This window comes from Macaca mulatta, chromosome 13 (assembly GCF_049350105.2).
Source record: "Macaca mulatta isolate MMU2019108-1 chromosome 13, T2T-MMU8v2.0, whole genome shotgun sequence".
NCBI lineage: Eukaryota > Metazoa > Chordata > Mammalia > Primates > Cercopithecidae > Macaca > Macaca mulatta.
The window spans coordinates 47,224,790-47,249,892 of NC_133418.1; the positions used below are offsets into that span (position 1 = coordinate 47,224,790).

The 25,103-nt window shown below is 34.7% G+C and overlaps 1 protein-coding gene across 2 annotated transcripts in view; it reads left to right on the forward strand.

Moving 5' to 3' along the window:
- LRRTM4 (leucine rich repeat transmembrane neuronal 4) overlaps positions 1-25,103 on the forward strand; it is a 782,577-nt gene that overhangs the window by 62,092 nt on the left and 695,382 nt on the right. Inside the window, exon 4 of one of the 2 annotated variants that reach the window (XM_028832350.2) lies at positions 2,123-3,649. The exons of the other annotated variant lie outside the window; for it this stretch is intronic. Coding sequence (XP_028688183.1) covers positions 2,123-2,266 — 144 coding nt within the window. The 3' untranslated portion in view covers positions 2,267-3,649. Of the gene's footprint in view, positions 1-2,122; positions 3,650-25,103 lie in introns of those variants that run through there. 2 annotated transcript variants of the gene reach the window in all.

Here is a 25,103-nt window from a genome sequence, read left to right on the forward strand (position 1 = left end):
GTCTAACTAGCAAATCAAACACTTAAAATATTATCATTTTCCAAGCAGCATATATTTAAGACAATGCATCATTTCAAAAAATGTACTTCATAATCAATTAACTTATTGTATGTGAATAATTATTTTCGTCAATGAACCACAAAGATCATCATTTTAAGTTCATTTTTTATGGTTGTCAGGACTTACTAAAATGACCTCAGAAAATAAACTACCTGGGGAAGTTTCTTTATTCTTGCCTGGGCCAAATGAATATGCAAATATTATTTATTTTCTTCCTCTTCAGACCAGTAGCTATAATGACTTCTCTCTTACTGCTAACAGAAAGCTCACAGTAGTGAAGTAACTTAACCAAAGTTATATGGCCAAGAAGTGTGCAAATTCAGCCTTGTCTTAGTCTGGCAGTCATACTCCTTCCACATAATAAAATGCAGTTAATATGTTTAAAAATAAATCAAAAAGAAATTACATTTGTCTCTGGTATGAGAAGCAGCCTAGGTTACTTGAATACATGGGGGATATTCAGGGAGTCAGAACACTAAGCATATTAAACACATACAAAAATGTATATTGATCAGCAGCTATCCAGTTATTTAGGCATTCTTTCAGTTTCACATGTGTTTTCTTGTATTCCTCTGGGTATCCGTGGTGAATGCAGACATGGAATTCTTTCCATTAGTTCACTCAAGTGGAAGGAGAAACGTAGTAATTTGAAGATTATCATTTTTATCATGATCATAGAATAGATTGGGATTTGATGAAATGGCATTGTAATAAGAAGCATGTGTCTAAACATAGTAAGAGGCAGAAGCTCATTGCTAAAAGGCATGATTAGCTCATGAGCATTCAAAACTTCATCAGCATAAATGATTATTCAAAAGCCCCAGTTTGATGGTAAGGTGTTTGTTTGTTTGTCTGTACGTTTGCTTTATTGGGGAGATTTTTTTTTTTTTTTTTTGCTAAAACCAGTTTATACACTAAAAGTATGAAGCTTATAATGTGAGTCATGAAAAAATAACTCATTTCTCTGTCTCCTATTTTACTGAAATTTATTTCGTAGGGGCTTCACCTGGGTTTGACATTAAATATGTTTAACATAAACTGTTTATACAAGTGTCATGAATTTCATGATATGATGTTTTGTAAGGGAGCAACATTTTATAGTACTTACTCTATAGTGGGATCTGTGCAGAGGTATCATCAAAAGTCAACTCCTAATTTTTAGAAAAAAAACTAAATTTGTATTTTATTAAGGACTTTTACAATAAGGTTCATGAGAGGACCTACACCCTTCATTGCTGTATATGTCTATGTATATCTATTTATTTAAACACAGAAAATAATTCTTATTTTAATGTGTTGAGTGTCAGGTACACCTGAAATAATCAACTTATCTGACATTCAAAAAAATAAAATAAAATGATGCTTCAATTTTACTGCCCCTGAAGTGATCCATAGCTTAATAGCACAATAACAAAAGTTAAGTAAAAACCTGGCACATTTCTCCCAGGAATGAGGTGAAGATAAAGTCAAATTTTTGAGAAGATAAATAATAGTACCTTCAGGCATTTTATAGAGTGGAGCTTTTAATTTTACTGTTTTTTATTGTTATTATTTTGGACAAAAATGAAGGCCGGAACTTTTTGGATAAATATAAATAACAGATTGTGATATATTTCAGGTTTTTTAAAGTAAGACTTTCCATACAGTTAGTATAAACATTTTAAAAATCCACAGAGAAGACAATATGGTATCAGAAGCTGAGAAAGAAACAAAGGGCATGATTTCACAAACCTGTGGGTATGGTACTGCAACATCGGTTGCATGTGTATGTAATATGGCAATCAGAGCTCACATATTTAAACTTCCTGCCTCATTTTTGAATTTCCACTGAAATGACAGAAATAATACAATGACAATCCCTAACAATATTAAAATCTAGGATGCCACTCAAATTGGGAAAATATTGACAAATTTCTACAGAATAAACTGTAACAATGGACATGATGAAATGACAGTTAGCCATCCACTGAACCTTTGCAAGGAAGGAATAAACCTGCCTAGATACAAGGCGTGGAAACTGTACTATAAAATCTCACTAACATACTTTATTTTGCACCAGCAGAAGCCGGAGCCAAGGGCAGTTGATGGAAAGTGCAAATGGATTTCATTATTCCCCCAGATTTATACCAAACACTGGAGTCAATTCCATGGGACAACCTGCCACAGTGCTGCTTCCCAGGTTACATTGGCAAGTATGGCTTTTTAAATAAAACAAGGCAGTGCTACAACTGGCTCCAAATGAAGAGAGTGGTGCCAGCTCTAAAGAGTGCCACTGACCCAGCTAATGCCTGCTGCTCTGAGAAATACAAAAAGAAACGACTTGGCAGAAAGGTGAAACGCTATGTCTCTGCTCTTTCTGGCTATAGCTCCCTTGTTACTCCATGCTGTCAAGTGAAACTAGAGGAACTCTAAAACTTGTTATTTATTCTTTTGTCTGATCCTGAAATATTTGAACAGAGATTAACATCTAATCTGATAGATCCCACCTCAAATCCCAAACCTGAAAAATAATTATTGACTGTCTGTACTCCGAGGGATAAAAAAATATTGGACATATGCAAGAACTAGGTTTTTGAAAAAGGAAGAGTCAATCTACGGATTGAAACCAGTGCTTCCTGTGAGCGATTTGGCAGTACCCTCACCTGGATAATTTTAACTGCCATCCAATTTGGGCTCCCTGCCTCTAGCCTGACTTCCTTTCTCTAAATCCATTGTCTGCGCTGAAGCCAGAGTGAACTCTCTAAAATGAAACTGTGGCAGCAGGGCAGGGTGATCCAGGAAGGCATCTCTTACCAAGTGACCTTTGAGCTGAGGCATGATGATGAGAAGGTGCCAGGTGATGATATTTGGAAGGCTGTTCTAAAGAAAGGAACCAAAAAGGTCAAGGCATTAATTTAGGAGTAAGGTAGGCATGATGGAGGGACAGAACCAAATTGTATAGTTTCAGTGCAGAGGCAAGACAGAAGAGGAGAAAGGTATAAGAGGACATCAGAGATTTATAAAGTGAACAATAGGAAGATTACATTATGTTTTATAGTACCAGATACAGCATTACATTTTCTTTTTTGTAAATGGCAGTGGAAAACTATTGGAATGTTTTCAAGTAGGATAGATATATGATGTAATTTGTCTATGAAAATATTATTCTGACTGTTGCATGGAAAATAAATGAAGGCAGGAATGTTGATGTGAAAGTTCTCTTGTAGCCCAGCTAAGAAGTGAAGGCAATGGGGTTAGAGTTGTAGATAGAGAATTAAATTATGTACAGATATATACGAGGTCTTGAGGAGTATTTAGATACACCTGTTTGGAGATGGAGGCAATGAGGGAAAGAAAGCAATCAAGAATGACTTTAAGCCTATCCAACTGTCATTTACTGAGAGATAAAAATCTGAGATAAAAACAGATTTTGTGGTGACAGGGGGAAATAAAGTGTACTGACATGGCTTTGTTAAGTTTAAGATGCCATTATAACTCTGGGGAATGATTAGGATTGGGGACATGATTTTAAAATTAATGAGCCTATAAATAGTATTTTTAAAAATCACTGAGAAAAAATCACCAAGAGAAGAGAAGCAAAGGCTTGTCAAAGAATTCCACCTTGTGATATAGCTATATATCTATAGATATACAACTATATCTATAGATAAAACTATATATCACAGTTCCAGGTGAAATATATATATATATATATATATATATAAAGGGGTCAAATATATTGGAAAAAGTTACTGATAACTGATCTTGAGTACTGTTCTCTCATATTTTGATTTTGAAATAGACATTGAGGTACTTTTACAAATTAGTATAAAAATCACATTTTATATATATGTATAACAATTGAAATGTATTATATATTATTTATGTTTATTTTATATATACAGAATGTATTCAAAGAAATGAAGGGTTGGAAGATGAGGGAAAATGAAGGATGGTGTTACAGAAAATTAGAGAAGGAAGTATTTCAGTAGAAGGCTGTAAATAACTGTGATAAATGTTGAGAATGACAGAATAAGATAAGATCAGGCTACATACCATGGATATGGCAAGAAGAGGTGATTGGTGACCTCCTAAGAATGCTTTCAAGAGTAGAGAGGTGAAAGATGTTCTGAAAGACAACTGAAAAGCAAGCTATTGGAGATGTAAGGCACAAGGTCAAGAGATATTTTAATGTGAGATAAACTACATTAAAACATTGGTAGATGGGAGTAATACAATGAAGAGAGAATGAGGATGTTGGAGAGAATGAGGATAAATTCAAGAGTGAGGTCAATGAATGAGTCAAAAGGAATAGAAACTGTATTTCAAAGGGACAGGCAGGCTTCAGTTATAAGCATGCACAGTTAGCCTACTTTAGTTTGAGAATGCAAATTATTTGTGGAAAGAAGTCAGTAGAAATATTTGATAAAAGGAAAATAAAACCAATTCTTTTTTTAATCATTTTTCTATGAAATATTAGAAAACATCATTAGTTGAATATACGACTTGGGGGAAAATAGTAAAACTTTCAGAGAATTTTTAGGGTAGCATAGTAAATAGTAAACAGTAGACTGCATCAGGAATTTATGGATTAAATGAGTGTCCATTTGAAATTTATGATCACAAGCATAAACTGAATTTAGTCAGTAGGGATTTGTGATTTTCTGTAGCAATGTCTCACTGATTGGGTAAAATTCATTTTGGAATTTTGATTAAAGAGCTCAAGGTAGGTGACATGGAGGGATTTATGCATGTTGACAAGGAGTGCACACTAGTTACAGAAAGTCTACATCAATCTAGAAAAGAAGTGGAGTCATGAAACAGGTAATGAATAAGGAAAAATGGATAAAAACCAGAGGATTACTGGCAAAGGAGTTTAGGAGAGAGGCCATAAAAGTTAGTATTCTGGAATGGTGGAGAGTGATATTGGGAGAGTGGGCTGTTCCAAATGAAGATTTTATCGGAAGAGCAACTTTTATTGGAAGATATGGCTATGCATGTAGAAGGCTAATGTGAAGTGATAAAAAAGGAATTTGGGGTGTAGGGGATCTAGGAACTAAGAGGCAGGGTGTTGGACAGATGAAGGATGAGGACAGAACACGGAGCCATGTAGTAAATAAATGAGAGAGAGTGACCAGTAGCATAGAGGTAATGGTGAGAGAGGTGCAGGAGGAGGGAGAGAAGAGAAGAGGTTTGAGAAGAATAGGAAAAGAGGGTATGAAAATAAAATGAAGAGTGAGAGGTATATGTACCCCTCCTTAGGCTAGAAGTATGTGGTATGTTGGAGGCAAGCTTATTTTAAAGAAGACTGCACGGAAAACCCTGTCATATGGAGCCACTTGGATTTCAGGTGGATCAACTAGGTTACCATGGCAAAAAGGGGTCAAATATATTGGAAAAAATTACTGATAACTGATCTTGAGTACTGTTCTCTCATATTTTGATTTTGAAATAGACATCGAGGTACTTTTACAAATTAGTATAAAAATCACAATATTTGAAAAATATTTTGAAAATAATACGATAGTCTCTATGGTCTCTATGTTCAAGCTTGCATGAAATTTCAGGACATTCATTTAAAAATGTGGCATTTATTTATTTATTTATTTAGAGACAGAGTCTCGCTCTGTCACCCAGGGTGGAATGCAGTGGTGCTATCTCAGCTCACTGCAACCTCTGCCTCTCAGGGTCTCAGGGTCAAGAGATTCTCCTGTCTCAGCCTCCTGAGTAGCTGAGATTACAGGTGTGTGCCACCACACCTGGCTAATTTTTATGGTTTTCGTAGAGACTTGAGTTTCACCATGTTGGCCAGGGTGGTCTCAAATGCCTAACATTCAGTAATCTGCCTGCCTGCCTCAGCCTCCCTAAGTGCTGAGATTACAGGTGACAGCCACCGCGCTTGGCCAAAAAAAAAAAAAAAAAAAGGCAGAGGGCTTTTAGATTAAAAAGAAAGAAGAAAACTCATATTCATCAACACATATTTATTGGGCATCATTTATATGTTAAATATTTACCTACATGCCAATGATACATTATTGAGTAAAGTTACTAAATGAACTAGTTCGTCTATACTTTCTCAAGTTAAATGACTAGCAAGATATAAAACCAAAAAGCAAATGAAAAAAACCTTTTTCTTTCTGTGACATTTACTGGATTATGTCCATAGTACTCTGAACAGTAGCGGTTCATTGCTTGTCAATATCCACCAAGAATGTACACGGCAGCCAGTGGGGATTTACGCTAAACCTGAGTCTGTTGAGTTCGTTTGTAAATCTGTTTCTATGTTATGGTTGTTTTGTATTGTTGTAATTCAATTAAATATGAAAAAAACTTTGAGAAGTGTTTATTCGATGAAAACTAACTTGAATGCTATAAAAAATGCAGTAAAGAAAAGTCACTAACAATCATTGCTATGTAGCATTAGGTGTGACTGTCACAACTTTAAATGATTGGGTAAAAGTACTGAAAAAGCAGATTCTTCTCTCAGATTCCCTGGCTAGGGTGCAGAAGTTCTTGTTCCTCTTTTAGGAATTAAAATACAGGTGTTCATTAAAGAATAAGCAAAACTACATTTACAGGTTTATGTTAAAATTAAAAAAAATATTATTTACATTTCTTTATGAATTTCTGCTTTAATAGACATTATAGAATAATTGACCAATTACAAGTTCCAGTATCCTATTACAATCAAACAAATATATAATTCTAAACTATAATAGGGGCTTTAAAAGAAAGTGTCTGGTGTTATGAGAGGAGGTAGTAAGGTGAGAGGTGGAATCTGTTGTGTGGGGTATTCAAAGAAACTTCGAATTGACATCTGAGAGGTAAGCAGATGCTAACTAGGTGAACCAGAAAAAAAATTGCTCTAGAAAATAGAAATATTACAAAAATTTGGCCAGTATAACAGAAAATGGGGGTAAGAAAACAAAACAAGGAAAAACAAAAAATTAAATACTATTATGAAAGTATAAATTAAAGGCTATGAAAATAAATGTGAATTGATTAAACAATTTATAGTAAGACAATTTAACAATGTGCTTTTTATGAAAGATATACCCAAAAGAAATACCACAGAAATATCAAAAGCAAAACAATAATGAAATATTGACAAGTAAAAAATGGAAAATATAACATTACTTTAGATAGATATAGTATATCAAGAAAAGCAGAATTCAAGGATAAAATTTATCAAATACCATCGATAATTATGTTATAAGGATCAACTGTGTAATCTTTACTTAAGACATACCACAAATGAATTTTTCCATCCAATGACTTAGAATCAACATTGCAAATAAAATAAAAATTCAAGAAGAAACAGATAAAATCAAAATTACAGTGGAATATATTAAATACCTATCTTTTTGTCATATCAAAAATCACAAAAATATGGACATTAGAATTTAAATAATATCAGTAATAACTCTAGTATTTATATGTTAAACTTTCTACCCTTTATCAAAAAGTTAATTTCAAGTATGCATAGAATATTTTTATATAAGTTTATATATAAGGTCACATGGAAATTAACAAATTTGGTTGAGGCAATAAGAAGCAGTCAGTCTTATGGTAGAGAGCACTCAACAGACACTTTAGAAAGTGAAAACGTAGTTCTCAGCTTTTCCAGTGACCTATGGTATACTGAATCTGAGTTATAAAATCTTGGCTACAAAAGCCATCATTTTAGTTACTGTTAACCCATTCTCAAAATTCCCTTTCTATTCTTGAGTATGACTCTCTAGCAGGATCAACTACGTAATTTGCAGGGCCCTGTGCAAAATGAAAATGCAGGGCCTCTTGTTAAAAAAAAGTATTAAGAATTTTAAGAAAGTGATGGTAAAGCAATAAACCAAGTGTGGGAACCTTCTGCAGTCAGGGCCCTGTGTCACGTGCAGGTTGCACATCTGGTCTCCTTTGATAGCTCATTCCTCTGCCTCCTAACATCATCCATTAAAATAATATTGCTCTATTTTATTGCTCTAATTTCTCTAATTTAGCTCATTCTGTCTTGCACTTCCTCTTACATAGACAAAACTCTTCATTTGTTAGAAATGTTATTAAAGCGGGCTCATGACACACTCATTCTTAAAACCCTCAACGTTTTCTTTTATCTCTTTTCCTTTGCTCCTCACATCCAGTCCATCAGCAAGTCCTGTTGGTTCCACCACCTAAATATATGCTGAGTTTGTCAACTTCTTCACACCTATCTGACTGTCATCCTGTTCCATGCTGCATACTCCACTGCAATAACTTAAAAAATTGTTTCCCTTTATCTGTTTTCATCTTCAGTAAGCTAGTCTCCACAGAATTGTAAAAGTAATTTTTTTTTTTTTTTTTTTTTTTTTTTTTTTTTTTTTTTGAGACGGAGTCTCGCTCTGGACTCTCGCTCTGTCGCCCAGGCTGGAGTCCAGTGGCGCCATCTCGGCTCACTGCAAGCTCTGTCTCCCGGGTTCGCGCCATTCTCCTGCCTCAGCCTCCCATGTAGCTGGAACTACAGGCGCCCGCCACCGCGCCCAGTTCATTTTTTGTATTTTTAGTAGAGACAGGGTTTCACCGTGTTAGCCAGGATGGTCTCGATCTCCTGACCTCGTGATCCGCCAGCCTCGGCCTCCCAAAGTGCTGGGATTACAGGCGTGAGTCACTGCGCCCTGCCTAAAAGTCATTTTTAAAACTATAAACCTGATCATGAGACTCCTCTAACTAAAACCTTTGATGGCTTCCCACGGCATTTAATGTGAAATCTGAACTCCTCTCAGTGGTCTGTAAGGAGAAGCTACATGTTCCGTCCTCCTCCACCGCCAACCTACATCTAGTTCTCCAACTCCCCTCATTACTATTCTTCCTGTAGCCTGTAAATAGTTACCAGAAGCGTTAGTAATTTTCCCTTTAAACACCTCAAACTCATTGGTGACTCAGCCTTTGAACTTTTACAAATCCCTTTGTCTTGAAGGCCCTGCCCAGTCCATGAATAGCTCTTTCTCACTATTTCTGTCTCGGCTGCAACTTCAACAGATTTTTTTTTAACCTGAAATGGCCTCTTCCTTCTCACCTTTAGTTTCACTGCACCATGCATTCTATTTAAAGTAATTATCACCGTCTGAAATCACCTTATTTATTTATTTATTTGATTAGTAAGTTAGTTCTGTTTTCACCTACTGCAAAGCAAGATCTAAGAAAAGAGTATCTTGTTCACTGACATACTATCAATGCTTCGAATAGTACCTAGAATTTAAGAGAATTACAAGTATAGTGCAGACCTCATTCTCTAACTCCTGCAAGAAAATTAAGAATTAATAATAAAATAACGAGCAAGCACACAGAATTGTTTTCCACACATCCAAAATGAGGCAGAAGTGTACCACATCTAATTCAGTATTCTGAGTCTCACCTCTAATCAAGTCCAGTGAACCTCCATGTTCCATTTTCCAGCTCATCAGAAAGAAGAGCACTGATGCTCAGATTGCATCTAAAAATCAATCAACAGATACTTATTGATTGCCTTTTATAGGCATTGAGCAGGATTAGGTGATGTGAGAAAATAAAAAATATATAACATGCAATTTTTATACTCCTTATTAGAGGAAAGTGGATTCTATCTAACAATGAAGTACATAGAATACATTCAAAAAGCTCAATAAATTCATTAGTGAGATTGGGATGGGGGTGATCAAATGTGACTACAGAAAAAAACTAGTCTTCAGATAAGACTTTACATGATGAATTAGGCCTGACTGGAATTGAATAATAAGACTTAAAATGTGGATATGATACTCTCCAAGGGAATTTTATGGGAAAGTATATGAACTGTTTTGGTTATTGCGAAAGTCTGCCTATAGAATTTTTGGAAAATAAGTTGGAAAGTTATATTTAGTTAGACTGTGGAACTCCTTGAATGCTAAATACATTTAAAAATTACAACATAGGCAGTGAAGATTCATAAAGCCTTTTCAGTTGGGAAATAATATTGGGGAATATAATATGTTGGAATTTAATCTACGTGTGTGTGTGTGTGTATATATATATCTATATGTAAATAGGCTGGGCGGTCAAAAACTTGGACCTGAAAATAAATGTTAGAATATTTTAATTGGTTAGCTATAAGGTGATAAGTGCTTCAGCTGGAATGTTTATGGTAAAAATTGAACTGGGAAGATGTAAACAGCAAGCCATTACTGTATAACAAGATATAGGTTTTTTTTGGAAAATTGAGAACCAAATTCTTGGGTATTGTTTCAACTCTGAAATCTAGAGACAAAGAGAAGCAACAATAGTAGTTGAAGATTCCTATTAAAACTTGTTTATTTGCTTACATTGATATGTTGCATTTGTTTTCCATTTTGTAAAAGTTCAGCCCAATGACAGTGCTGATTATAGGCACTTAGGTGTAGAATAAATACACCTTATTCAGCTTTATAAATAAAAAATAGTTAAAAACAGAATCAAAAACTATATAAAGCTTTTTTCTTCCTATGTTATTGGCTAAAGATTGAAATTTAGGTTTAAGTTTCAGACTAATGGATTTCAAGAATATATCTTAGCTACTGTTAATAGCATGTGGTAATTTTTATGATGTACCTTGTAACTTTGTACCTGATGAGATATGTATGTGTGTGTCTGTGTGTGTGTGTGTGTGTGTGTGTGTGTGAGAGAGAGAGAGAGAGAGAGAGAGAGAGAGAGAGAGAGTTTTAATATTATATAACTCCTAAACTGTTGAATAACATCTCTCTAAAGCAAATATGAAGCTGTATCAGGTGTCATATAAATATCATATTAAAAGTGTTTTAAATAATGCTTCAATGAGTAAACATTTTCATGACTAAAGATTTATTTGATATACAGTTGTTTCATGGTTGCCATATGTTTACCTGAACTAGGTGCTGGGAATACAACACTAAATAAGCCAAGTGTTTCTGACTTGGAGTTGTATGCATTATTACTATAGACTTGGTACTGCTTAAGTATTTAGTATACTGTTTCAGTCAAGATTGCCAAAAGCAAGGGAAACTGACTCTGGCTGGTTCAGGTAGGAGTGGAATTCATTAACAGCAGCGCTGGAGAGACAGGAATTGAGGTGACATTGCCAGTAGCAACATCCAAATTTATGCCTTTTGGCATAAATTGATCAATTGAAGCAACACTGTGGTCACACTGAGCACCAGGAGCTGTTTTTGGCAGTGCTAACCTCACCAACACAGCACACTAGACAAGATACAGTTGCTGCCAGTGGCTACCTTTTTCAGCAGTGGATTCTGTACAGTCCTGGCTATCACCAGCTTCTGATTTAAGGCTGGTGGACAGTGCTTCAAACTGGCAGAGTGGAGGTCACATGATTGAACCCTAGTAATAAGGGAGACTGGGAAATCAGCCTGGTACTTTTAGTTTCTATAACTTTAGGAATGTTTTATCTCATGAGATGGGAGATTCCATAAACTAGAGGAAGCCAGTCAAAATTCTGAAAAGGCAAATAAACAAGAAACAAAAATGACACATATCCACTCTTTGCATTATCTACTTTTAGACTTTTCACAATTCTCATATCATTTTATTATTTAAAACATGAGATAAATGGCATGCAAAGTCCTGTCATTCTAAAGCTTATGCCAATGAACCTGCACTATAAAACTTTTCTAGATTTATATATTTTTTGGATTTCTTAATGTAAAATAAAAGTTTAAAATTATCTTAAACACATATTCATGTTGGTTAAACTAATCAGATTCCTTAAGATTTTAGGTCCTTTGTCAACCTAAAATGTATGTCCAATGACAGAGAATGGATATATAAACTTAAAGATTAATTGATGTTTTTAGACTCAATTCACTGCTATTCCTTATATTAGGAATCATGATGTATGTCACATAGACACGAAAGGAATTATAAAAATGCTTCTGATTTACCTATGTTCAAGATCATCAAATTTCAAATATGTCAACAGTTGCAAATATATTAAAATGGTTTAAACTGGCCACTTTCCACAAATGTTACGTGAATGATTGCCAATTGACATGGTCAGATTTGAAAACAAATCTACTAAACATAAAAAAATGCGTTCTTCACTTTGTTAGGTACACTCAGAAATAATATACTGTTCTGATTCTTATCAAAGAGCATCCATTTAAAAAAGTAAAATATTACAGCAGGGATCACTGTACAACCTGGTATTTCTACTCCTAGAATTATACCTCCAAGAGACTCTCTCTCATGCTCACACTAATATTTATGGTAGTTTGGTTCATAATAGTCCAAACTGAAAATAGCATAAGCATCCATTAATAGGATATTGGAAAATAGATTTTTTTGCATTGTACAATAGAATACTATAAAGCAGTAAAAATAGATGCCTTATGGCTACATACATCAACCTGAAAGCATCTCAAGAACATAATATAAGGTGAAGAGAGCAAGTTAGAAAGAATATATAGAGCATGATTCAATGTATATCAAGTTTAAAACCAGGAAAACCCTAATAATATGCCATTTATCCATATATATCCCTAATGATAAAATTATAAAGTAAAATAACTGAAAGATTGATATATAATTAAGTGCAGTGTTGCTTTGGGAAGAAAAGGAAAGATATAATCAAAAATTGGTACATAAAGTGTATCTAAAGTACTAGAAATGCTTCACTTTTTAATCTGGGTAGCTTTTGTTTGATGACTACATTTATACAGCAAATATAGGTTTTATATGCTGTTGATTACATAATGTAAGTACATTTAAGAAAAAAAAAGACAGAAAGGTAACACATATGTCTCATTACTTTATGCCAAAATCCACAACCTTGACGACCTTTGATTCCAGGTGACTGCTGTGGAGAACCATGAATGCTAACACAGATACTTCTATGTTGAGTAGTAAGAAAGGAATTTGAACCCTGAACAACTCTCCCTTTCTGTTTCTATTTTTTCTGGCAACTTTCCTTACCCGTACCTCACATCCTGTCTACCAAGTTATTCATTTCTTTCGGTGTGTTGTATAGGAAGCAATCAGCTAACGGCAGCATTGCTTATGTTCAATCTTTTTTTCTCCATCTCCCATAAAATGTGTTTTATTAACACCTTTCTCTCTTTTAGATTATAAGCGGGATTGGTAAATTCAAGTAGGACACACGTGTGCACATTTATTAGCACTATATCATTAATTAAAATCATAATTATTACATTAATATCAGATATTTATAGTCCTTTTATTTACAAGGATGATAATTGCTTTTTTAAAAAAATAAGGGAATTAATTCTGGGAACACAGTACTTTATACTTTTTTACAATTTAGGATGAAGTGATTTAAATTTGGCTTCAAGAATGTTTTATTAGCAAGCCTGTAACTACCAACTCTGGCACTGGTCTTTATATTCAGCATATACTTCTGCTTAGGCATGATTCACTGGACCATTAGATTCAGAAAGACTTAGAGTAATAGTTACAACAAATTAATTAGTAACCACGTGGATAACATATGTACACTTCTAAATACACAATAAATTAATTGTGGCCCCTTTTCCTGTAAAACTTGTCATCATCCCATTGGATCACTTCGGTCATACCCACTGAGACGGTGCTATTTCTAGGCCTTCAGCGTAGTCACTCATTTTGCTTATCCTAAGCCAATAATCTAATAGTTGACATATAGTAGTATTCAATTTACACAAATTCAAATATTTCAGATTAACCTTTTACAGTGTTACTCTCTGTAGTGGAAATGAAAAGTAATGGGAATTCTTGTTCTAGCTCTGGCGCTAATCAGCTACATAATTTTGAACATTTTGCTTTATGACTCAGGGTCTGTTTTTCCTCCAAGTGAATCAGAGGGTGCATTCTGCAAAATACGGGCCATAGATGATCAACAGACATGTTTTGTTTGACCAGTTACAGTATTTTGAAATGCTTTTAATTTATTGTCAACATTTGACAATTGTATGACTGCACTTAAATATCAAGCTATCCTAACACATCTCTGTGGATTCTTTCAGTCTGATGCATATATTCCTCCCCAAGCCTGAACTCACCCTGGACCCATGCTCCCATGCAAAACCCATATCTAGAAATTCACAAAATACTATTTACTATATCTTCAGAGTGCCTTTCAGTTCCATTTCTCCTCTTCACCCCAAAACATTGTTACTGCTTTTGGCCTTGCCCTTATTATTGCTTGCCTGCATTATAGGCATAGGTCCCTATCAAATTTTCTTTTCTACAATCTCTCCCCATTCCAATAAAATGTGATAATATTTACCCAAATCACTTTTTGAAAATTGTGTTTTCATTGGATCTAGACAAACCTTAGATCATCATGGCATAGAGGGATAGGAACATTCATTATGTGCACTCAATTCCAAAGCCTCTTCTGCTATCTCATTCTTCCACATATGCCTCCTCTCTTGGACTCAACAAACTATTTGCAGCCTTGCAGCTTCCAATTGTGAAAGAATCTCTAGCTTTTGGGGAATATATATATATGAATATTTTCCTAGACGTATTTACAGGATTTCTACTACTTGGTTTCCTTGTCTCTAACATGAAGCTTTTCCTTATCTCTGCTGCAGGGTTAGATTCTCTTCCTCTCTCGTCCTGGAGTAATGTGTTCATTCTTCTTCAATTGCATGGATTATTGACATATTCATTTATTAGTCTAACTACCTAAGCATTTTCTTTCCCTTCATGAAATACTCAGTTGCAAAGTCTATTTTCTTACCATCTCCTGAATATTCAGTAGAGTTACAGACAATTATCTCTTACATCATTTTTTTGTTGTTGTTCAAATGGATGAATGAGCCAAATGCACAGAAAGCACTGAGTTCTTGGATCCAGTGCCAAACCTACTCTACAAAAATTACTGGAAGTGGATCTCTGAATTGTTCAGTTCTTAAACAAATACCTCAGGTAACATGTATACCCATTGAAACTGAAGAACCACTTCCCTAAATGAATATTTGTTGAATAAATATGTCTGTTCCAATCTATTTAGACATACACTTCAACTTAATTCTGTGTTTGATTTGGTCTTTATCATAGATTGTCCATCTGCTTGATACAACATCTGTTTTCTTAAAAATACCATTTTTATCAACCTACATATTGGACTTAAAAATCAACAGCTCCAGAACTCAATAAAGTGGTGGGGGAACCTGGAGAGAAAGATTGTGATTGCAAAGTTGACAGCCTCTTAAAGAACAGATTTTGTTCTAAGCACTAAAAAATAAATCTAACCACTTAGAAGTCTTCCTTGACTGAGGCTTCATGAATTGATTTTAAGTTATTAAGTGCTATAAAAGTATCATGTGTATGATTAGTTTTGTGCAGGAGCTCTTTTAAACCATTTTGATTTTTTGCTAACACTTTAACTACACAGGCATGTGGCCTGTGTCAATTCCTTAGTGCCACTGTATCAAATTTATTTCCAAAATTCTTCAGAAAATTAGAAGTAAAATAAAACTATTTGTGTCAGTTGATACATTTCAGCTTCTTCCTACTAATATCTTCATATACTCTCATCTACAGAAAATTATATCAGATAATCATTTTTACAATGCCCTGGTGTAATTTTATGACTGAAACCCAAAATATTTCATAATGGTTAAAAAAATAAAATAAAAGTTTGACACAATCAGGATGAAATATTTGTTAATCATTAATGACGGGGTTTTAATTCTGTTCGAATACACTATGAACAGTCAGAAATGATCTCTCTTCTTTCCTTCTCTTGGGGTTCCCAAAGGAGCCATACACACAACAAAGAATAAAACGGGAGTCAGGGGGGTCATTGACAAGCTTCAGTTAAGGTGAAGAGTTCTGGAAAAGGCTGAGTTGGAAGAGGCTACTTAGACTTGAGGTTTATGTAGGTATCTTTAATTCTCCTTTTTAAAAATGTTAAAATACCTGTAGTCAGCTGTATCTGTGGTGATTCAGAGATGGCTATGTCAAGTGACTCTTTTAGCAACATGGAACTGGTAAGAAGAAGGAGTGACCATTCCTTAAGCATGTGGGTTGGGGCTGTTGGAGAGGCTGAGTCAAGTTGTCAACTGTGTCTGCCCAGCCATGTAGACTTGGTAGATAAATGGAGAGAAAAGTTAGAGAATCTCATGTTGGAGGAGGGGAAGGAAAGAGGTAGGAGAAAGGGAAATGGAAAAAGGGAAATAGAGAAAGGGCAGGCATGGCTTCTTTTACTTTAAGGCACCTAGAATTCATAATTGCTCAATCAATGTCTAATATTTTTAACTATCTGGTGAACATCATCTCCTCTCTTGAGGAAGAATATAGAAAGAGGGTAGGTGGATGCATGCTTGAGATAGGAAAAGGTGGACATAACTTCCCCTAAATCACATATTCCCTGCTTCCTCTTCCTCCTCCAATTTTCACTTTCTCTTTACCCTTTGGACTTAAGTTACAAGAACAATGAGGCTTTCTTCCCTCTAAAAAGGAGAAATGAAACTATAGGAGAAACCTGGCTTTCTTTTATTTGGGACTATTATTCAAATACTTAACAGTTTTTTTATAGTCTACTGAAAGCTCTGAGAAAGCCAGACCTTTGCCCCAAATCTTCCACATCAAAAATTTTCCCTGGTTGTATCTCCCATCTCAAATCATGCAGTCACAACTATCCAACATGACTCTTCAAAGTTTATACAATTAACTTTTTATGAGGACATAATTCAAATAACAATGATACATGCATTGCAATTGAGAAATATGGAGTCCAAAAATATTCAATAACCCAAAAGATATATTTAAATCCAGACAAGAACTTTTATTTTTCTCTGTCTTATATAACATCCTAAGGAAATCAAAATCATCAAATCAATAATATCCCCAATTGTGGTAATAAGGAATCCAGCATTACTTCACATTTCTATAACTCAGAGTGGCAGCATAGCAAATAGTAAGGAGTTTGATCTCTTTGGCAAGTCACTTAACCAGTCTGTGTTTCTGCTATGCCACCTCTAAAACAATAATAATACTACAGTGAGAATGTAATGACTTAATACATGTGGGATGCTTAGAAAAGTGTCTAGCATATACTTAGTTTTGGCTAGTATTACTCTTAGCCCTGAGATGTCAAATTAGCAAATGCTGCTCTTCCACCTTTCATGAGACAAAATAAAGGGGAAGTGGATCCAGTATTGTAAGAGAGTGGAAACTGTTTACACTTCACAGCTGTGATATAATTGACTCTGAGCCCTATAATATTTTATTGTTAAGAGAAAGGTAGTGCAATTAGTAATAATGTATACAGCTGGTGAGACTGACTTTGTGTACACACACACACACGTATATGTGTATATATATATATATACACAAAAATATTTTACTTCATCTTTTTTTGATAGGGAAAATGGACCTAAAGAAGGAAGGCGGTAAGAATAAGAATTATGTAAATGAACTTCCCAGTTCTTCTCCCATTATAACCCGATGGTAATTTGAAATTCAGGCTGCAGAGATGATGGTAATTTGAAATTCAGGCTGCAGAGATGAATGAAGATACTTGAAAAAAGAATTTTTTTGATAATACAATTAGAATAATACAGATACAAAATTGCAAACTGTATCCCTCTAGTGTTTTAGTTATTGTTGTTGTATGCAAAAGAATAATTTAAGATGAGACTCAGGAAGGTACTATGTATATTATGAGTGATAATTTCATCTCTCATGTAAAAGGCTGATCTCTACCCGAAGCTGATATGCACTGGCCTTGCCAATCATCTCATGGTGTCTGCAGTTGAACCACAGTGCTGAACAGGTCAGAACCTACTGAGCTATCCACATCACAACAGCTGATTCATATGCAAAATCTTACCAACAGTGACAAAGGAGCTAATGCCACCTTCTGTGTAATGTGGTACACGTCCTACTTTCTAGCCTCTTGAGAGTAGATAAGAAATTAATTAGAGAATGATTAAGGAAAAGGAACATTTTCATAATTTATTTTCTGTCTTTTGCACCTTTCTCCTGTTTGTCCCCATGGTTCACTCATCTAATCCACTCTTTCAATAAACAATGCCTTCTCTGCTTTTTATGTAAAAAGGGAAATATGGAAGAAATAAACTGTACTAATGAAATGCTAAAATCCCCACATCAACATTCATTACTAACACCTTTGTGTGGAAACAGTGAGCTAAATCCAACAACACGAGGAACGTTTGCCAACATCATTAGACTGCAGTCGGGGTCTGCTATAACATGACATATGCGTTCTGAAAAAACCACTGCGCTCTGCAAAATTGTGCAATACAATTCACAGGGCTTGGAGGAGACAGTTAGGGGCCTGATACTCAAATACTTCGTCAATGACATATGAAAAGACAAACATCGAAAGAAAAAGTCTAACAGTTGTATACATGTTGAATGGTTAAAAATATAGAAATACTATAATAGTTATGGCATATAAACTATCTTGTGGATGCAGATGTTAGAATGGTTGAAGCTTGTGAATTATTATGAAGTGACAGAAGGAGGGTTATTGAAATTGGACATAGAACACAGATGGGTGTGACTAATAACACATGGTGAATTGAAATACCTGAGTGGTGTGTCAGGCATAAGTGTTTCCTACCAAGCTGTATTCAGCTGGAGCCGGATACAGTTTTCTGCATGTGCCTAGTGTTCTTGTGGACAGAATTGCACATGAGCAAATATATTTGTATCTGTACACATATAAATATACCTGTGTCTTTATAGATATACTTGCTTACAATACACACACAGAGAGATACACATAGACACACAGACACACATAAATTTGCCTTGGAAAAGTTTGCATTTTCAAAACAAGTGTTATAGTAGAACTGACTATACTTGAAGTTTTTAAAGCATTGGAGAATCTGGTGAAAGATGTTAAGCTTCTCCCATGAGTATCCACATATACATACATATGTTTATTCACACTGTATATACAATAACGACCCCATTCCTTATAATTTCTGCCTCTGGTAATACATTTAAAAATCATTTTACATCACTAGATTTTGTACTGCCTCCACCTTTATTTTTTACTAGTTTGGGATTCATACCTTGTAAATCGTAAAATGACAAACACCTATTTGATTTGTCACGAAAGTTTCAAATTTATTCTTAAACATGTTTCCATAATTTTGGATACCTTTGTGAGTCCTCAAAGCCTGAGTTATTATTTACATCACTTTCTTATACTAGTAGAGGGTAATGGCAGACTTCACCAAATCTGGGTTTAGAGATGGCCAGAGTAGTCTTGGGGGAGAAAAAAATTACATTTCTTGGGAAGTACATCATGATTTTACAGTATCCAAATGTAAAGTGCTGTCTTCTTATGGCTAAAGTCCAAGCTCTGACTCTTGTTTACATCAATAAAATGAAAGGAAGACAGTGTGGCTGATGTTCAGTCTTAATGAAGCAAAAAAGGTGTGAGTTTATGTTGGAACTCTATCAAATTAGGCCCCACAAAGGGGTAATTATTGCAAATCACTGATGGTACTAAGTTAGTTGTAAGAATAGTCTATTTTTTATTCTCTTAATGTTCAGTATAAGCTATATCTTGTTGTTGAAGATTATGACCCAATACTACATCTTTGCAGATCAATGTAAATCAGTTGTTCTCAACCTAGGGTAATTTTGCGCCACCCCCCACAGGAGATAATGGACAATTTATGGAAATATTGTTACAACCCAGTAGGAAGAATGTGCAACATTTCTAGTGGGAAGAGACTAGAGATGCTGCTGTACAGCCTACAATACCCAGAAAAAAAACTCCCTACAATGATATGAACCAAGATATCAGTAGTGCCAAGGTTGAGAAACATGATACAGAAAAAAAACCATATTATTTATTAAAATAAACAGATTGCCTGTTACATGTTGAGTCAAATATTTAGTGAAGCATCGTTCTGTGCTACCTATACAGATTACGTGATGATAATGCTTTTGAAAGTGCTTACTTTATATAACTTATCAGTCCCCATCCCTGTCCCAAAGGAACTCAGAACATGCTCCATATTCTTTGCATTATGATTACATCTCACTTAGGAACATAAAGTTAATAGACTAATAATATCAATAACTGTCCTTCACTGACTACTTACTATGTGCCAGATTCTGTTTTGACTATTTTTGCAGGTTTCACTTCATTTAATTCTCACAAAAACCCATCAGATAGGTGATATTTTTATCGCTTGTTTATAGATGAGAAAATGAGAATTTAAATACCCAAGCCACACAGCTTGCAGTCTTAGAACTAGGAAATGGAAAATGGAAACTATTTATTTGTGAAACCATTTGTATGAATCTTGAAATTAAAGAACCCCAAATTTATTGTAACTGTGACAAAGAGTATTTTGTTTGGAGACGTGGAAATGTACGTTGATATCCTGAGCATGTTAAACTTATTTCCAAATGTGCTTCATTGATGCTTACTAAAGCGGAAAACTCTGCTATGCTACACTGTCACCCCCATGTTACAGAGAGACTCAGAAATGATTTGAAGATTAAGCAGAAAGCTTGGAAAAAAGGAGGAAGAAATCGTAAGAAAAGAAAGGCGGGCAAAAGAGGAATAACAAAATATGCTGGGCATTTGGTGTATGAGTGGTAGAAGAGACTTATTCCAGCTTCAAGGATAGAAAAGGAAAATATTTTCCCAGAGGCAGGCAAAAGGATTAAAACTGAGACCTACTAGATATCAATCAATCTTCTAAATGTGTCACATGTGTTGACTCAGGTAATTCCCACCGCAACTCTGGGAGGTAAGTATACTATTCTCCCATTTTACAAATGAGGCCACCGAGGCGCAGAGAGATTGGATAGCTTGTCCAGGCCATAGGAATGGCAAGCAACCAAGACAACATTTGAACGTAGACACTAAGGTGCTAGCATCCATTGTCTTTAATCATACACAATTGCCTTATAGAAGATGCCTACGACCCAGAACAACAACAAAAATGAGTGGCTAAAATATCTGAACAATATTTCTCAGCAAAAATCACCCAACAATTTATGCTTTTTAGTTGTGTGGTTTTTTTTTGTTTGTTTGTTTGGTTTTTTGTTTTTTGCTGATCTTTGTGTGTGTGTGTGTGTGTGTGTGTGTGTGTGTGTGTAAAAGAAAGGGGAAAGAGCCTATGTGCATAGGTGCATATATGCTGCATAACATAAAGGAAATATCTCCAGTCATAAAAGCAAGGGAATATATCCCTAAAATGAAAGGCTTAACTTCAGATAGTGTAAATTTTTACTAAAAATATGAAGGTTACTTTTGTTGAGGGAATGATCTGGAAACTTTGTCACTATGTGACTTGCTCAGTGTGTACCCATATGATCCACATCTCTCATAGGTGGCCAATATATTCAGTATCTATCCATGAGCACCTAGGTATATCATTCATGTTGTTAGTTTGATTGGATGTTATATTGAGAAGAGATAACTTTATTTCTTAATTATCATCTTCCTAAGAGTTCCTGAATTTTACTATGCCAATCTTCTTGTAGAAGTATACATTAAGCTCTTACTTACCTGTTTAAGAGGCCTTCACAATGAAATCTCTTCATTGAATTTAATTCCTTTATTGTTTATTTTATTTTATTTTATTTTATTTTATTTTATTTTATTTTATTTTATTTTATTATTATTTGAGACGTAGTCTCGTTCTGTCACCCAGGCTGGAGTGCAGTGGCACGATCTCGGCTCACTTCAAGCTCCGCCTCCCAGGTTCACCCCATTCTCCTGCCTCAGCCTCCCGAGTAGCTGGGACTACAGGCGTCCGCCACCTCGCCCGGCTAATTTTTTGTATTTTTAGTAGAGACGGAGTCTCGCCGTGTTATCCAGGATGGTCTCGATCTCCTGACCTAGTGATCTGCCCACCTTGGCCTCCCAAAATGCTGGGATTACAGGTGTCAGCCACTGCTCCTGGGACTTTATTTCCTTTAAATAAAGCTCTTATGCCGTGACTAAGATGTGATCAGTATGTTCTATCCCTGTGTCCTTTTTCAAACTTCCATCTTTCTTTTTATTTTTTCTTAAGATTCAACCTAAGTCAGAGTCTTATTGTTGATGTGTGGCTGCCTATACTGCCATAGATATAAATCAGTTTGGTGAAAACATTTAACTTAGAAACTAATCAATCAATAATTTCATATCAACTGTCTATGTTAGGGATGCTGTCATATTTTTATATAAAGTATTAGAAGACCCAGCTGTGGTTCTGAACAATGTTTATATTACATGTTTTTCTTCCATGTTTTTCTTGAACCATGGAATTAAAAATGCTTCATATACTATGTTTTATCACCTCAGTATCTCATTTAGCAGGTGATACTAGTAATTATAATAGTAATAAACAGAATTTATTGAGTGTCAGGCATTGATAAAAGCAATAAAACTTATTAAAGCTCAGGTATATGTCGTTTCTTGGACTAGCATTTTATTTATAACATCCATTTTACTAAAAATGTGTACAACCTATCAATGTGTATTTTCAAAGTATACGAAAATAATAAAATATTTATTGGCTACCATACAGGTGTTATGTTTTCCCTGGTGCCACTGCTTTTTGCTGGAAAAACTACTACCAAAACATCTAAGCAATGAATATGCATCTGGTCTGACATCCTTCCAATCCCTGTGACTCATTGCTGCAAGTCATCATTTATAAGCTTAAATTTGATCAGTTCATTTTCACTTTCTCCTTTTGAAACCTTTTTTAGAATAAAAGAAAAACAGTACAGCTGCAAACCTTGACTGGAATGGCTCCTACCTACATTTGCAACCCATCTTACACAATTTTCATTTCTTTCCACTTGAGCCACACTGCCTTTCTTTGAGACCCTTTTATCAGCCACAATCTGTCATGACACAAGGCTCCTGGGCATGTTGCTATTTTGCCAATTGTAATGATATTATTAGTAATACAAATAGATAACATGTGCCAAATGAGCCTTATTATGTTTCAGGTACCTACAAAATGTTGTACATGGATTATATCATTTAATCCTCACAATGGCCATTAAGAGGGACACATGAATACTTAAACTAATCTTCCATATCCTCTCCATTGGAGTTAAAATCCTTGGCTCAATAAGACCTCCTTCCAAGTGTCACTTCCTCAAGAATATCTTTCAGCTAATATAATCTCAAAATACTGTGTTGGTCTTCTCCACATAGCCTTGAACACCAAGTGCTATCAGCAAGAAAAGTAGCCTTGTTGCTCACCATTGAATTCTCAGTTTCTCATAGGACCTGAAACATAGACAGTACCAACAAATGGTTGCTTTACCAATAATGTATGTTGGATATATGGGACTTAAAAATGTTTAACACATACTAAGATTTTGTTTATGTCTTCAGCCAATGTTGATAGGAGAAGAGTTTGTTACACATGCAGCTTCGAGGGAATTCCTGTAGAATGTGATAATGTAATCACCACACCAATTGATAGGTGGTATAAATCATAAATTCTTATTTTGGGAAGGAAGATAAGTTTTGAATTGCACTATATAAAATGTATTCTTCCTTTTCTCTAAATACATGAGCTACTACACTTTAGGAAATCTGAAATGCCATCAATTTTAAGACTCACTACTCTTTTATAGACTCCTTAGAAAAAGACTGCCAGTGAAAATACATGACGCTTTCTTGTCAGTTTGAATGTTGTCGATTTCACCAATAGCATAATATTTTTGCATTCACTTATACAATGATATGTACATTGACAAAAGAAAAACACAGGTGAAGTAAATCAGTTAAGCTATTTTTAAAAACCCTTTGCATTTAGCATCCTATTCTTCTGTACTAGATTTCAACCCAGAGCCCTCTGTGACCATGTCTTTCCACATTCTACTGTTCTCAGGGACAGCAAAAGCATTGGTACTAAAGAATTTCCAAAAAGAATACTCCACTTCTGTCCCTGCTTTGTTTGCTTCATTGCTTGTATTCTCTTGTTTTGTTTTTCCAAGCTGATGACATCTAATCTGCAAACTTTCTTGCAGATGTTGATTTACATTTAGCAGAAAATTCAAAAGAAGACTTTTGACCATATCCAGGACTCATACACCCACCTTAAATGTCCTTAAACGGTTTATTGACTAAGACAATGTGAAGTCACATTGTGAAGCTAAGCCAACAGAAATAACAAGTTTACACGTATTCAAGCAAGGAAAACTATGTCTTACTTCTCTTTGAGTTGACTACAACTATAAGATAGAAAAAAAAATTCCTTTTATGGTCCATTGAAATAAGATATTTAGTGATTCTATATATCAACTATGTGTCTAGAACTATGATACATCTTTGCGATGTTTATTTCTTCAGTCATTATTTCTCACAACTCAGGCCAGATAAGCTTATTATCTCCATTTGACAGGTGAGAACACCGAGACTCACAGAGAGGAAGAGATTCATCAACTTTCCCAGAATGAAATAATTGGTAAAAGAGTTGACATTTAAGTCCTCTTCTGTAAATATCAAACAGCAGAAGTATAAACTTATTAGGTGATTGTAAGCATTAAATAAGGAAATATACTTAAGGTGCTTGGCACAATACCTGGAAAGTAGTAAGCATCCAATAAATATTAGCCTTTTAACATAATTTATTTGTCCAACAAGTATTTTTTTGAGCATCTTCAGAGGATGAGTTATTGTTCTAGGCACTAGGTATACATAATTAAAGACACTTAAATTTTTAAAAAAGCATTCTTTGCTCTACTGAGCATTCATCCTAGGGGATTGTTTGTAATGATGTGTCTTTTTTTAATTCTAAGAATTTAGTTTGAAGAAATTATACCAGATCATCTTCAATTCAAGGTGTGATGGGACTGTTTCAGCACTAAACAGACTTTCTACCAATTTGTTAAAGTATGCATATGTATTAACAAAATCAAATTCTTTTGGCAGACTATTTCAGCAGATTTAGTTCATTGTGAGAATGATTTTTGTAAGAATAAATAATGTAAATAGCTACAACATGTACAATTGCACAGTGACAAGATTTCTTCATTGGATTTTGGAGAGTACCTCTTAATTTATAGGTGAAATGACAAAGACTGTTTTATTGAAATATTACACTCTTTCCTGCAAAATCAAATTTATGTGGCTGGAGAAGTAAATATAT